The sequence below is a fragment of the Arvicanthis niloticus genome, chromosome 6 (assembly GCF_011762505.2).
Source record: "Arvicanthis niloticus isolate mArvNil1 chromosome 6, mArvNil1.pat.X, whole genome shotgun sequence".
NCBI lineage: Eukaryota > Metazoa > Chordata > Mammalia > Rodentia > Muridae > Arvicanthis > Arvicanthis niloticus.
The window spans coordinates 26,063,906-26,075,837 of record NC_047663.1 but is presented as its reverse complement, the minus strand read 5'-3'; the positions used below and the strand labels follow the sequence as shown (position 1 = coordinate 26,075,837).

Below are 11,932 nucleotides of genomic sequence, written 5' to 3'. Positions count from 1 at the left end.
GGCAGCAGAAATGAGATAGGGGAAAGGCAGATATTAGAGAGAGGGGAAACTGAGGAAGGAAGAAACTATTCGACCCAAACCATGAGACTGCTTGGTGAGGAACTGCACAAAAGACAGCGCTTCGGGGCGTGGCGAATGCTCCACGCAATTTTCTCTCCCAAAGATAACCTTTGAGTCACCATATAAAATTTAATTAAAACCTACCCAGCCGCACACATTTAAAAAATCCAATTACCCACACGTCCTTGGTGGACGTTTGGCAGGGCCAAAAGAAGGCTTCCAAGGTGAAGGCTTGATTCTCGCCAACATCAGTCCCACCCTGCTCGCCCTAAAGGGGATAAAAATTACAGGCTCCTCACCCACCCCAAAGATGTCCCCTGTTTTCCCAGACCCCCAGCTCATAGATTAGCTGCAGGAAGCTGAGTTCGAGACGTTGGGTCAGTGCTAGAGATTTTTTTTTTTAATTTTCCATCCTTTGCTTTAAATGTCGTGTTTAAGAACTAGGGCGTTGAAAAGTAGTTTGCTCTCTCATTCTCTGCCAAGCCTCCGTTTGGATGCTCATCCGGGCTCCCTCTCTCCCTCTTTCGAGGAGGGAGGGCAAGTGTGATGGAAAAACACCTAATGGTCTCTTGGAGATCTTTGTATATGGAGTTGAAACAGGCGACCTGAAATGAACCCTCAGTCTATGCATTAAGCTTAGTTCTTAAGTAAAATGCTTCCTAGAGACCATGATAATAACAAAGCATATGCCTATTTTGGTCTTTAAATGACTATTGCATTATAAGACTGTCATCATAGTCTCTCCTAAACACTTGCTGTAGGAGGTGTACTGTGGGTGTTTGTCCTTCTACAGTGGAGAAAACCTGAGAGCTTTTGTAAAGATGACTTTTGAAATAAAGCCAATGAGAAAAAAAAAGTTAATAGCAAAATTTCAAGTCAATTTGACCCTAGGGTTCCCCCACCCCAACTAAAAAGCGTTTGGTATCCTATTGTTATTTAGTTCTCAAGTGAAAGTCTCTGGGGTGGGGGTGGGGGTAAGTCCAGAGAGGAATTCTTGTGTTCTGAGGAGTAGAGGCTCCAAGGACAAGTGGAGAATTTATTTTTGTTTGGTTCTCTCCTAAGTCTCATTTGCCTTCATCTCAGAAAAAATGTTGACAAATTAAAAAAAAAATCTGTAATAGACTTTTAGTGGTCCAAAGTTCCAAGCTAAAAAGGTTTCAGGAAGGGAAGGGTGACTTCTGCCACTTCAGACCAAACTGGCTGCTTTAGAGAGTACTTTCCCAACCCATCAGTACTTGAAGATACCACTGCCAGCCACTCTGCCAGTATTCACATTAGGCTTGATCTCTAAAGCAGAGCTAGAGGATCTGGCTTACCTCAGCCAGTCTGCTGGGGGCCAGAGAAAGGGAAAGCTATTCTAGACACTGACATTCCACCAGATTTTAAAATCTTGGTCTTTCTTGGGGGGAGGCACCAGAGTTGTTGGATGAATGAGAACCACTGAGGTGGGGAGTATTTTGTTTTTAGGAACAATCACAGCCTCGGAAAGCCAGATCCTTAAGCTTCCAGCCTTGAGCAGTGCAATCCAACAATCCCAGGGCTCTTGATTTCCTGAGCGGGGCTCTGCTGTGGATCAAACGCTCCATCCAGAGAGGTGGAAAAGTCATTTCTGGAACTCTGGGGCCTCCAGAGTTTTAGCAGAAGTAGCGGTGTATCTGGCATTTGGGGCGACAAAACAGAGTGGAAGAAGAGGTCTCAGTTGACACAAGCCCTGCAGAGTGCAAGCATTTAGGGGGACGTCCCAGAAAAGGAACCCCTTGGCTGAGGCCTGCTTTCCAGGGTTTAGATGTCCAATGACACACTCTCTGCCTTTGAGGTGCCAGTGTCAGCATAGTTACTTAATGCCCAGGCCTCAGAAGGATTCCCTCCACGGGATCACACTGCCTTGCTCTCAGCGCTGGGAACCGGCAAAAATATTGGAATGATGGAAAAAATCAAAGCAAGGGCGGGGCAGCCAGAATCACATTGGAATGGAGACTTTTTTGGGGTGGGGGTTGGGTAGGGGAAAAGAGAAAAGTAGAACTGGAGAGGGTACACGGAATCAAATTCCTGCCCTGTCATTTTTCTCCCAAGTAATGACCTGCGCAAAATTCAATATGACCGAGCGAACTGCGTGAGCATATTATAGTAACTGCCTACTCGTGGGGGAGGCCCGGAGAGGGGTGAACCGCAGGTCACGGCGTCTAAAAATTATTAAAATGTTCGAGAGCCTCGTGACGCGCCTAGCTGTTTAACAAAGACTGCCAAAGTATGAGATTAATACGAAAACTTGCGCTTCAAAAACAAAAACACACCAGAAAAAGAAAAAAAAAAAAAAAAAAGAAGTCTTTTTCCGGCCTCCGAGGGAGCCTGTGGTTCCCCTGCCCGCAGCCGCGGTTCGTTTTTCCGGATACACAATAGTGGACAGGAGCGAGCTCCGCTGTTGCTCAGCGGGCCACGGCCAGTCGGCTAGAAGCAGGCGGGCAGCGGCTGGGTGAGTACTCTTGCCGGCTCAGGCCCTTGCTATGGCCTCAGCCACTTGAGGTGCCCGGACCCGCCGGGGATTGGCCTCAGCTTAGCCCTCTGGTTCCTGTTCCTCTCTGTTTCTCTTCCAACTCGCCCACAAAAGTTGGATGATTTTTTCTGTAATGCCCGGGTGGGTGTGGGGGGGTAGGCCAGTGATGGCGGAGAAGGGGTGGGCTGGGCAGCGAGGGGTCACACTAGCAACCTGTGGCTGCCAGGAGAAGGCGGCCAAGTAGCCTTTAAAAGGACCCGGAGCACCAGAGATAGGGCACAGAAAGTGCACAAGCCTCTGGCACTGCGTATTTTCATTGTTATGGTTATTGTTGTTGGTATTCTAGGCGTAGAGAGGTAAGGCTGCCTCTAGCTATGGAGAAACCTGTCTTGGGGTTGCTGATACGTCCTGCCTTCCGCCCCGGGCGTCTATACCGGGAGGGAGTGTGCATGGGGGTTGCTGCGCCTTGGTGGGAGGGCAGGTGGTGGCTCTCCAGCTCGCAAAAGCGAAAATCTCAGTGCTCCGACCCTAGGTTCAACCGTACCCAGCTTTGCCATCTCTCTGTCGGATTCCTCGTCCTTGGTGCTCAGGAAACCTGGGCTACATCCCTTGTTAAGTGTAGATCAGCAAAGTGTAGACCGGTATCTGAAAGCCAGCTAGTTGAGCAGGACAGGAGATATGGGATAGGGGAGGGGCCTGGACATTGGAGTAGGTCGTAGTACCTCTAAATGCCTTTTGAGAAGTCTTCTTGCTTGATGCTAGGATCAAAGCATCTCACTTTGTCTATGGGTGACCAAATTGAACCTTGTCTTTGATGAAGATAAAAACTACAATGCATTTTCCCCCTCTCTCCAGTTAAGTATGAGTCTGGCCTACTAGGAGAGCATTGTGGTTAGATGATAAACCCAGAGGCCAACATTGCCATGCCTAGATCTATGAGACTTAATAATGATAAAGAAAGAGGTCTCTGGACCCAGTTGCCTGCAGGTGGGATCTCTCCAGCCCATTTGCAAGCGTTCCTGGTGTGTGCATAGGTGGGGTTGATTGGGCTTGTTTGTGTATGTTCATGAAATTGACCACCGTATTGTAATTTACTCGGTAAGGGGCAGAAGGATTTCCCAAACCTAGGGTGCTAGGTAGTGAGGAAGATTCTGCTGGACACACTTGCCCTCCCTTACCTGGACCCGGTTCTCCTCGTCTAAGCTCCAGGTCCTTCTAGCTCAATTTTTCATTTTTTTTTTTCATTTTAGAAAATCAACAGTTACTGGGAGCCTCAGGAAGTTCACTCAGAAACTTCAGAATCCCATTTTGGCCCCACTACCAGCAACCCAGGCAGGTGAATGGGCCCAGTTAGCATGCCTCTAGATGGAGGATCCTTGCCTGTGGATAAGGTGTGGGGAGTGGGGTCCTTCTGATGCCTCTAGGGGTTGTCCCCTTATTTCAGCCTCCAGGAGGTATGGGGATATGTGAGGTTGGGAGGGGCCTGCTCATCATCTGGCTGCAACTTTTATGGTTCCTCATTGCCCTTCATCCGGAAATGAACCGCCTTTGATCTTTTTCTCAGGTTGTAAATGGAATTGCCCGTCATTAAATATTGGGGGGGGGGGCATCTGTTTGGTCTCCCAGCATTTTTCTTCACAGCTGTTCCTTTCTCTCTCTTTACCATTCACTTTTCCCAAAAGGACTTTTATTACACCCCCTTCACACCCAGACACCTCTGCCTCCTCCCTTTGCTTTGGAAAATATCTATATATGTGTTTGATCACAAACTAAAGGTTGTGGAGGCAAGGGAGGAGCCAATTTGGGGTTTTGTATTTTTTTCTTTCTTAAAAAAAAAAAAAAAAAAAAAAAGTCATGGGGGAGGGGAGGGGCTGAGGGCTCCCAGAAAGGCCTGATTCTGACTTCGAGGCAGCCTCAGGATGACCCTTTCTCCTTTTGTGCTTAGCTAATGTTTACATCTAATAATTCATGCGCCACCGAAAGTCGCGCGGCCGCCACGAGGTTCCTTTACCCAACAGCTGCTTTATTTTATTTTATTTTTTTAAATAGAAAGTTGAAATTTCTTGTAATCCCAAGAACGGACCCACAGAGACTTTTTATTTTTCCTGCTCCCAGAGCTCAAAATTAAAACAAAACGAAATAAAAAATGAAAACATTCAGATCACACCCCAAAGAAGAACGCACGGAAAGTAAGAGAACTGGAAATTTCCTGGGCCAAGAAGACCTGTCTGTCTTCTGTATATACCCTGTAGATCCGAATTTGTGTAAGAAATTTTGTGGTCACAAATTCGTATCTAGGGGAATATGTAGTTGACATAAACACTCCGCTCATTTTCTTTCCCAGAAGAAAAATAGATTATTTTCTAAATGAGGACAATCCAGTGACTGGCTTCAAGAAGACTCCTTTTCTTTCCCTCCCTCAACCAATTAGGGAGAAACTCATCTACCTGAGGTGTCCCAATGCCTGCCCCTGGAAGCTTGGGTCCTTGTTCACTCAAGAGGTTAATGCTACTGGTGTTTTAAAATTTATCCTCAAGCCCCAATCTACCTATTTTTATTCTGCGTCCAGGGGGCTTTATTGGAAATCATGGGGCGGGGGTTGGGATAGTTGCTGAAGGCAAACCATTTGCAAAGGCAAAGGAAATTTGCTTTTCAAACGGATGCGGAGATCGCTATTTCATTGGGTTCAAGACAAGATGCCCTGAAAATATAAGGTTGCCACGGGTGTTCTTGTGCGTTGTGTTGTTAGTAGGGGCGGCACAGCTAGAGCTCCTTTACTTAGTTTTCAAGGATGTGAAATTTCTTTCTGCCACACTGGCAGAGGCGGCGGCTTTAGCGGCAATTAGAACTCTTGGTTAGCATTGCTTCGATGAATCTGGAATTAGCAAATTACTATTCAGTTGCTTTTCGAAACTTGCAAGTTTGATTTTGTTTCGTTCTATCTTCTATCTTTAGTGTGGGAAGTTGAGCCAATTCTCCGACCAGGGGCCTTGTGGGTTAAAGGGAGGGACTGGTAAGGAGGACAGACTGACGGACATAACGAAGCTCATAGTGTAGCTAAAAGCGATCTGGAAGGCGAAGTCTTCCCGAATTAGTGCGTGAATTTCCTATCGATCCGCCCGCGGTTCCATTCATCTCTGACAAGTCCCTCCGCGCACCCGCCCTCTCGCCCTCTTGCTCCTGACGCCTCCTCGCTCACCTCCTACCCCTCCCCATCTGGCTGCACTGAGAAGCCCCAACCAAGCTCAGCGCCCCTCTGACCTAGTGGGTACCCATTTCAAGAAGGAGCTCCCTGGTTCGCCAATCACTTAAAACCCCACACAGACACTCAGTGTGTGAGCTCCCTCTTATCCTGGGGAGGAGATGGTGCCCTATGAGAGACAGAGAACGGTTGGTGGAGGTTAGGTAGGGCAGGGGTGGGGGCTACAGTCAGAGCCCCAACTTCTGAGGGATGCAGGAATTGTACTCTGCCCAGACCCCGCAAAACAGGCCCTCCAATCTTAACCTGCTCAGTGTTTCTTAGCTCATCACCCTCTCTGTGGTCGAGAAAGCCAGGCGAGGAGGGGGTCGCCCCGCAGGAGCCCTATGTAAATCCTGGTGTTGGGTGGGTGGGGAGGGGTAGAGAAGGGGAAATAAACCTCTTTGGCTGGAGTAGGGTCTGGGTGAGCAGATTTCCTTATCCGGGAATCGCAGGCCGGGTGGCCATTGGCTCGGAGGATCACGTGGGCCTCTAACTTTGTTCACTTGACAGTAAGTAGGAGGGCTTTCGGAAACAGGAAAACGAGTCAGGGGTCGGAATAAATTTTAGTATATTTTGTGGGCAATTCCCAGAAATTAATGGCTATGAGTTCCTTTTTGATCAACTCAAACTATGTCGACCCCAAGTTCCCTCCGTGCGAGGAGTATTCACAGAGCGATTACCTACCCAGCGACCACTCGCCCGGGTACTACGCCGGCGGCCAGAGGCGAGAGAGCGGCTTCCAGCCGGAGGCGGCCTTTGGGCGCCGGGCGCCGTGCACTGTGCAGCGCTACGCGGCCTGCCGAGACCCCGGGCCCCCGCCACCTCCGCCGCCCCCGCCGCCCCCGCCACCGCCCGGGCTGTCCCCTCGGGCTCCCGTGCAGCCAACAGCCGGGGCCCTCCTCCCGGAGCCCGGGCAGCGCAGCGAGGCGGTCAGCAGCAGCCCCCCGCCGCCTCCCTGCGCCCAGAACCCCCTGCATCCCAGCCCGTCCCACTCCGCGTGCAAAGAGCCCGTCGTCTACCCCTGGATGCGCAAAGTTCACGTGAGCACGGGTGAGTGCGTGGGCACCCCTTCCCCTCCCACCCCCGGCGCTTTACAGTGAAGGGACCTCCGAGGCATGTGGGGGAGGGAGCTAAGGGAAGCCAATTGTCCCCGCTATAAACTCGCCATTGCCAGAGATTTACGGTCTCCTGTTTTCAGAGCCACATAATTACATCGCCCATAAATTTTTATGGCCTAGTGGGCCCTGCGCCTTTGAAGTCATCCTCTTCTTCATTCTCCCAGCGACTTTTTCGCCAGGGATATGCAGTCCCAGTAAAGTTGGAAGTTGGGGAGGGGTGTGGGAGGAGGGGAGGAGGAGAAGGAGGAGGAGGAGGTAGTAATCCGTATTTAAGCAGAGAGTTGAATCAACTTCCTGGATTTCTTTCCCCCCCCCCCCTTCTTCCAATCTGGTACCTTGGCTGGAGAAGTGGGCAAAAGTTTTTACTGAGAGGAAGGCGCTGCTTGGAATCTGAGCAGCGAGGGTGGGGACTAAGCCCGGGAAAGGTCTAGGGCAACACCCCTCCCACTCCCACACTTCACTCTCCCACTGGGGTCTTCAGGCCAAAGAGTGAGATGAAAATCTTTCCAAGATTCCTCACAATGCCCCCTCCCCCAGGCAACAAGGACAACAGCGCAGCCCTCTAAAAGTTTGAGGCTTTTCTCCTCCTTGGGTCGCGATGTCTTCCTTTTTCGACCCCCTCCCTCCAAGATGAGGTAGTGGGAGTTGGAGGCTCGGTGTTAGCTGGAAGAAAGAAAGGGTTTTCCCTCCTCCCTTTCGTGGGCAATAAAACTTTCTCTTTCTCCTTCTCTCTGTGTGTGTCCAGTAAACCCCAATTACGCCGGCGGGGAGCCCAAGCGCTCTCGGACCGCCTACACTCGCCAGCAGGTCCTGGAACTGGAGAAAGAGTTTCACTACAATCGCTACCTGACGCGCCGCCGGAGGGTGGAGATCGCCCACGCGCTCTGCCTGTCCGAGCGCCAGATCAAGATCTGGTTCCAGAATCGGCGCATGAAGTGGAAAAAAGACCACAAGTTGCCCAACACCAAGATTCGCTCGGGTGGCACCGCGGGCGCAGCCGGAGGCCCCCCTGGCCGGCCCAACGGAGGCCCCCCTGCGCTCTAGTGCCCCCCAAGCAGGAGCTCGAACCTGGGGGGGCGGGGGGGGACAGCGAGCACCGAAGGGGGGATGCGGGGTATGGGAGGGTCCCCGGGCTTGAGCCCAGAAAAACCTATCTACCCTACCCTCACTTTATCTATAAGGAATAAACGCAGAGAAGGTGGGTAGGGAAGCCTTATTTATAGAAACGACAATAGGGAGCCGGGTAAAGTCCTCCGGAAGCAAGATTCGAGTCTCTTGTTTTCTTCCTTTAAAAAAAAAATGAGAGAGAGAAAGAGAAAAGAAAAAGAAGAAAGGAAGGAAGGAAGAAAAGGAAGAAAGGAAAAGACAGAAGAGAAATGGAGGAGGCTGTTCCGCCTGGTTTTCAGCTTTGGTGAAGATGGATCTACGCTTCATCTTTAATCATGCCAGGCCTGGGCCCATCTGTCTTGTTTACTCTGCCGAGGAGAAGACGAGCTTCGGTGGCGACCATTACCTCGACACTTGGCTAACAAATGAGGCCGGGCTCGGCCGCTGCCGCTGCCGCCGCCTCTGCTGCTGCCGCTGCTGGACCACAGCCTGGATTTTCTTTCTTTGTCCCTTACTCCTGACACCCAGCGAATGCACCCTCAGACTGCCAGATAGCACAGTGTTTTGGCCACGGTAACAAACACACACACATACACACATAACTTTCCTCCCTGTCTGTGCCCACTTTGGGGTGGGGGTGGGAAGACTGCTCACTCCCTTCCACCATAGACTTAGAAGGGGGAACAGAAGGGAAGCAAGGGGTGGTCTGCACAACGTGGGTTCCCAAATATGAACCCAAGAAATAAATGGAAAAAAATAAGAAAGCAAACAATTGGGACACCCAAAAGGGCCTTCTGCTAGGAGGTCCAGCCAGGCCTGGCAGGGTGAGGGGCAGAAGAGTTCTGGGAGCTGCGAATTACTTCTGGGCAGTTCACAGTAGTAGAGCCGAGGCCTTCTCTTAGGTTACAAATGAATGTGAAATTAGGAAATAAAATGTTGTGGCCCTCCAATTCTGGAAGGACAATGTTGCAGAACCCTCTCCCGTTGTTATTGTTGCATCGTTTATTATTATTATTAATGTTATTATTATTATTATTTTATGTCATGTGTGTCCTCTCTCCTGCTCTCTTTCTGACATTCCAAAACCAGGCCCCTTCCTACCTCTGGGGCTGCCTGAGCCTAGAACCTTTTGTTGGTGTGAAAATTTGTGTCCTGTACAGAGTGACAACAGAAATAAATGTTTGGTATCTCGTGACCATCACATCGTGGTTTTGTTGGAATGTTGAAGTTAAGGGTGTGAACAAGTGCCCCCCTGGACACCCCAGTGTATATGCCAAGCACCCTAGTGGGTGTGGCTTCACAATTAAGTTTGTTTCCCTCCTTCCTTCCTTCCTTCCTTCCTTCCTTCCTTCCTTCCTTCCTTTCTTCCTTTCTTTCTTTTTTTTTTCTTCTTTTAAAGCTCCATTAGAAATTTCCCCCCTCAGAGACTTCTAAGTTGTGGAAGCTGGTTTGTTTTCCCTTTGGGGTGGATGTGTTTTGTTTTAGAATTAAAAATTTCCCCATCCAGTCCACAAATGAATCACAAGGATTGGGAGGGCTGACTCCAGTCCCCGAGGGGTGTGTGTGTATGTGTGTGTGTGTGTGTGTGTGTGTGTGTGTGTGTGTGTGTGTTTCATTGTAGGACACCAGAAGCTTAAGTAGGGCAAAGTCTTTCATATCGGGATTTATTTGTCATAAGCAAATAAAATGCAGTTAAGCTGTCTCCTTCTAGACAGACGGCTCTTTGGTTATTAAAGTTCCAGAAAGGACTCTATGAGGCCAAGCTCTTTCCTCCCCGAAATAAGAAGGTATCACTTTACTTTGAGGTGTTTAAGGCTTTAATGAGTCTAATTTTTTGCACAGATGTTTCTGGGTGTTTGCAGGGTTTCTGAGTATTTTTATATTACAAAGGAACTAGCCAGTGCCATAGCTCAAACTCTGACAAGCAAATAGATAATCAAGAAGACAAATGGGCCCTTTTGTGAAGCCCTGCTCCTGTATTAATTTTCATTTTCTTTCTCATAGAAAGTATCGAAAGTAAGGCTGGGGACCAAATAGCTGTCTGTCTCTGAGATCCCAATAACCCTTAGAGCAGAGCTGGGGGAGGGGAAGGAGTGCAGGTGATCCTCAGAGATCTCTGCCAGGTCTGGGTCACTTTTGTGTACTACAGCCAAGAAGTTCTAAGGCCTGAAGTTCTAAGCCTCCGTTCTGTGGGCCCGCGATGGCTCAGGGTGCAGTCATATTGCCTCCAGAAGCTCCACAGTTAAAAGTCACTTCGGGTTTTTGTTGTCGTTGTTGTTTCATTTCTTTCCAGAAAATAAAGAACCAATCCCTTTGCACATGTTTGATTGTTGTTTATTTTACATTTCTCTGGTTAGCCTGTAAGGTTAGCAGGAATCTGAGTAGGCCAGAGAACCCATCGGGCCAGTATCCCCAGCGCGGTAGAACTGTCCATTAGAATAAAACCAGAAGACCAGTTTTTAAAAAGAAAGAAAAGAAAGATGAGAGGAAGAAAGAGTTGCCTGTGGCCCTGAAGGAGGAGAGGATTAGCTTTGTCTTGGGTGTGGTGTAATGTTTTAGCTGTTTAGATAAGGGTTCTTAGTTGAAGGGAAAATAGTTCTTAAAAACCATAAGGCCTCCCTCCAGGGATGACTCTAAAGAATCTCAAGTCAAAGCTGCTACTTGGAAGGTATGAATAGAATCTTTAAAAAGAAGAAGAAGAAGCCGAGGACGGACCGAAGATTTCTATAGAGCTTAAAGTTCACAGCCATTCTGTGTAGACAAGAGCTAAGAAAAATGTGAGAATTATACAGAAAACCATTAATCACTTCTTTTCTTTAAATACGTATCCTCTCTCCTTTGTCATTATTCAACAGCAAATCTCCGCAGACCGGCTGTTGGGGGAAAAAAGTGTTAGCCGTCTCTCCCGGATCTGCAAGGGGGAAATTTTTTGGAGCCATAAAGTTGAAAACTTTTTTCTCTCAGTTTCGGAAGAAGCATTTCGCCATGAATGGGACCAGAGGAGCTCAGGAGAGAGCGGGCAAGAGGCGCAGAAGGTAACAAAGCCCTGGCCTGGGCTGGCGCTTTTTTTTTTTTTTTAAATCATTTTATGGGCTCTTTTACAAGTAAAAGGGAAAAAAAACTTCTCTCACCTCCTCTTTCTTTTTCAACTATCTTTGTGGGCTTTTATTTTATGGTGGATGCTTGGGTAGGTTTGCTGCCTTTTATGATGACTGATGTTCGGGAGAAAAGGAGAGACATGGAGACAGAGAAGGAGAGAGAGGCCTGGACACCTGGAGAGTGTTTGAACTGGTCGGGACAGAGGTGTCAGGGTCCCTGAAAAACACCAGAGAGGCTGTTTGTGAGGCTGTTCAGAAGTGCTTCTCTGGTTTTGAAAAATGCAGACAGGCTGAGCCTGTACGTGTGTGGTGTGTGTGTGTGTGTGTGTCTGTAGACTCTTGATTGTCTACACTGTTTACCAGTGAGATGTTGTCACTAAAGTCTCCTGAAAAAATGAAATCCAGTTCTTGAATGGAGTTCTCCAGCCTTGGAGCTGGTAGAAGTGAATTTGGTTGGGTTTTCTTCTTGTGTCTAGTTTGGGATTCTAGATAAATCTTTACTCTTTGAAAAAGAGAAACTACTCAGGGCCAGGTGCATAGAAGCAGAACTCTCTTTTGTTCTCCCCCCACACAATCCTACCCACCCCACACTCCAGGTCTCCTGAAGTCTCCGTGTTCAGTTTCTTTTCTTTTTGCTTCTGGGTTTGGGGGCTCTGTTCTTCCTCTGGGGCCTTACTTCTCAGGCTGAGGAATCGGTGGACTCAACGTTAGACCTGAATGTGCTGTCCCTTTTTCCCTGAGGCCTCACTTAGAGTTTGGAGGCGGAAGGCTGGCAGGATGAAGAGTTCATGGAGAGGCCACGTTTTCTAGGCGA

The 11,932-nt window shown here is 48.8% G+C and overlaps 1 protein-coding gene across 1 annotated transcript; it reads left to right on the top strand.

Annotated features, from left to right (window-relative positions):
• Positions 1–6,186: 6,186 nt before the first annotated feature.
• Positions 6,187–8,999, top strand: Hoxb4 (homeobox B4). The gene is made up of 2 exons (XM_034505232.2): positions 6,187–6,845; positions 7,659–8,999. Exons 1-2 carry the CDS (start codon positions 6,392–6,394, stop codon positions 7,955–7,957), a joined length of 753 nt encoding a protein of 250 aa, XP_034361123.1. The 5' UTR covers positions 6,187–6,391; the 3' UTR covers positions 7,958–8,999.
• The last annotated feature ends 2,933 nt before the right edge of the window (positions 9,000–11,932 follow it).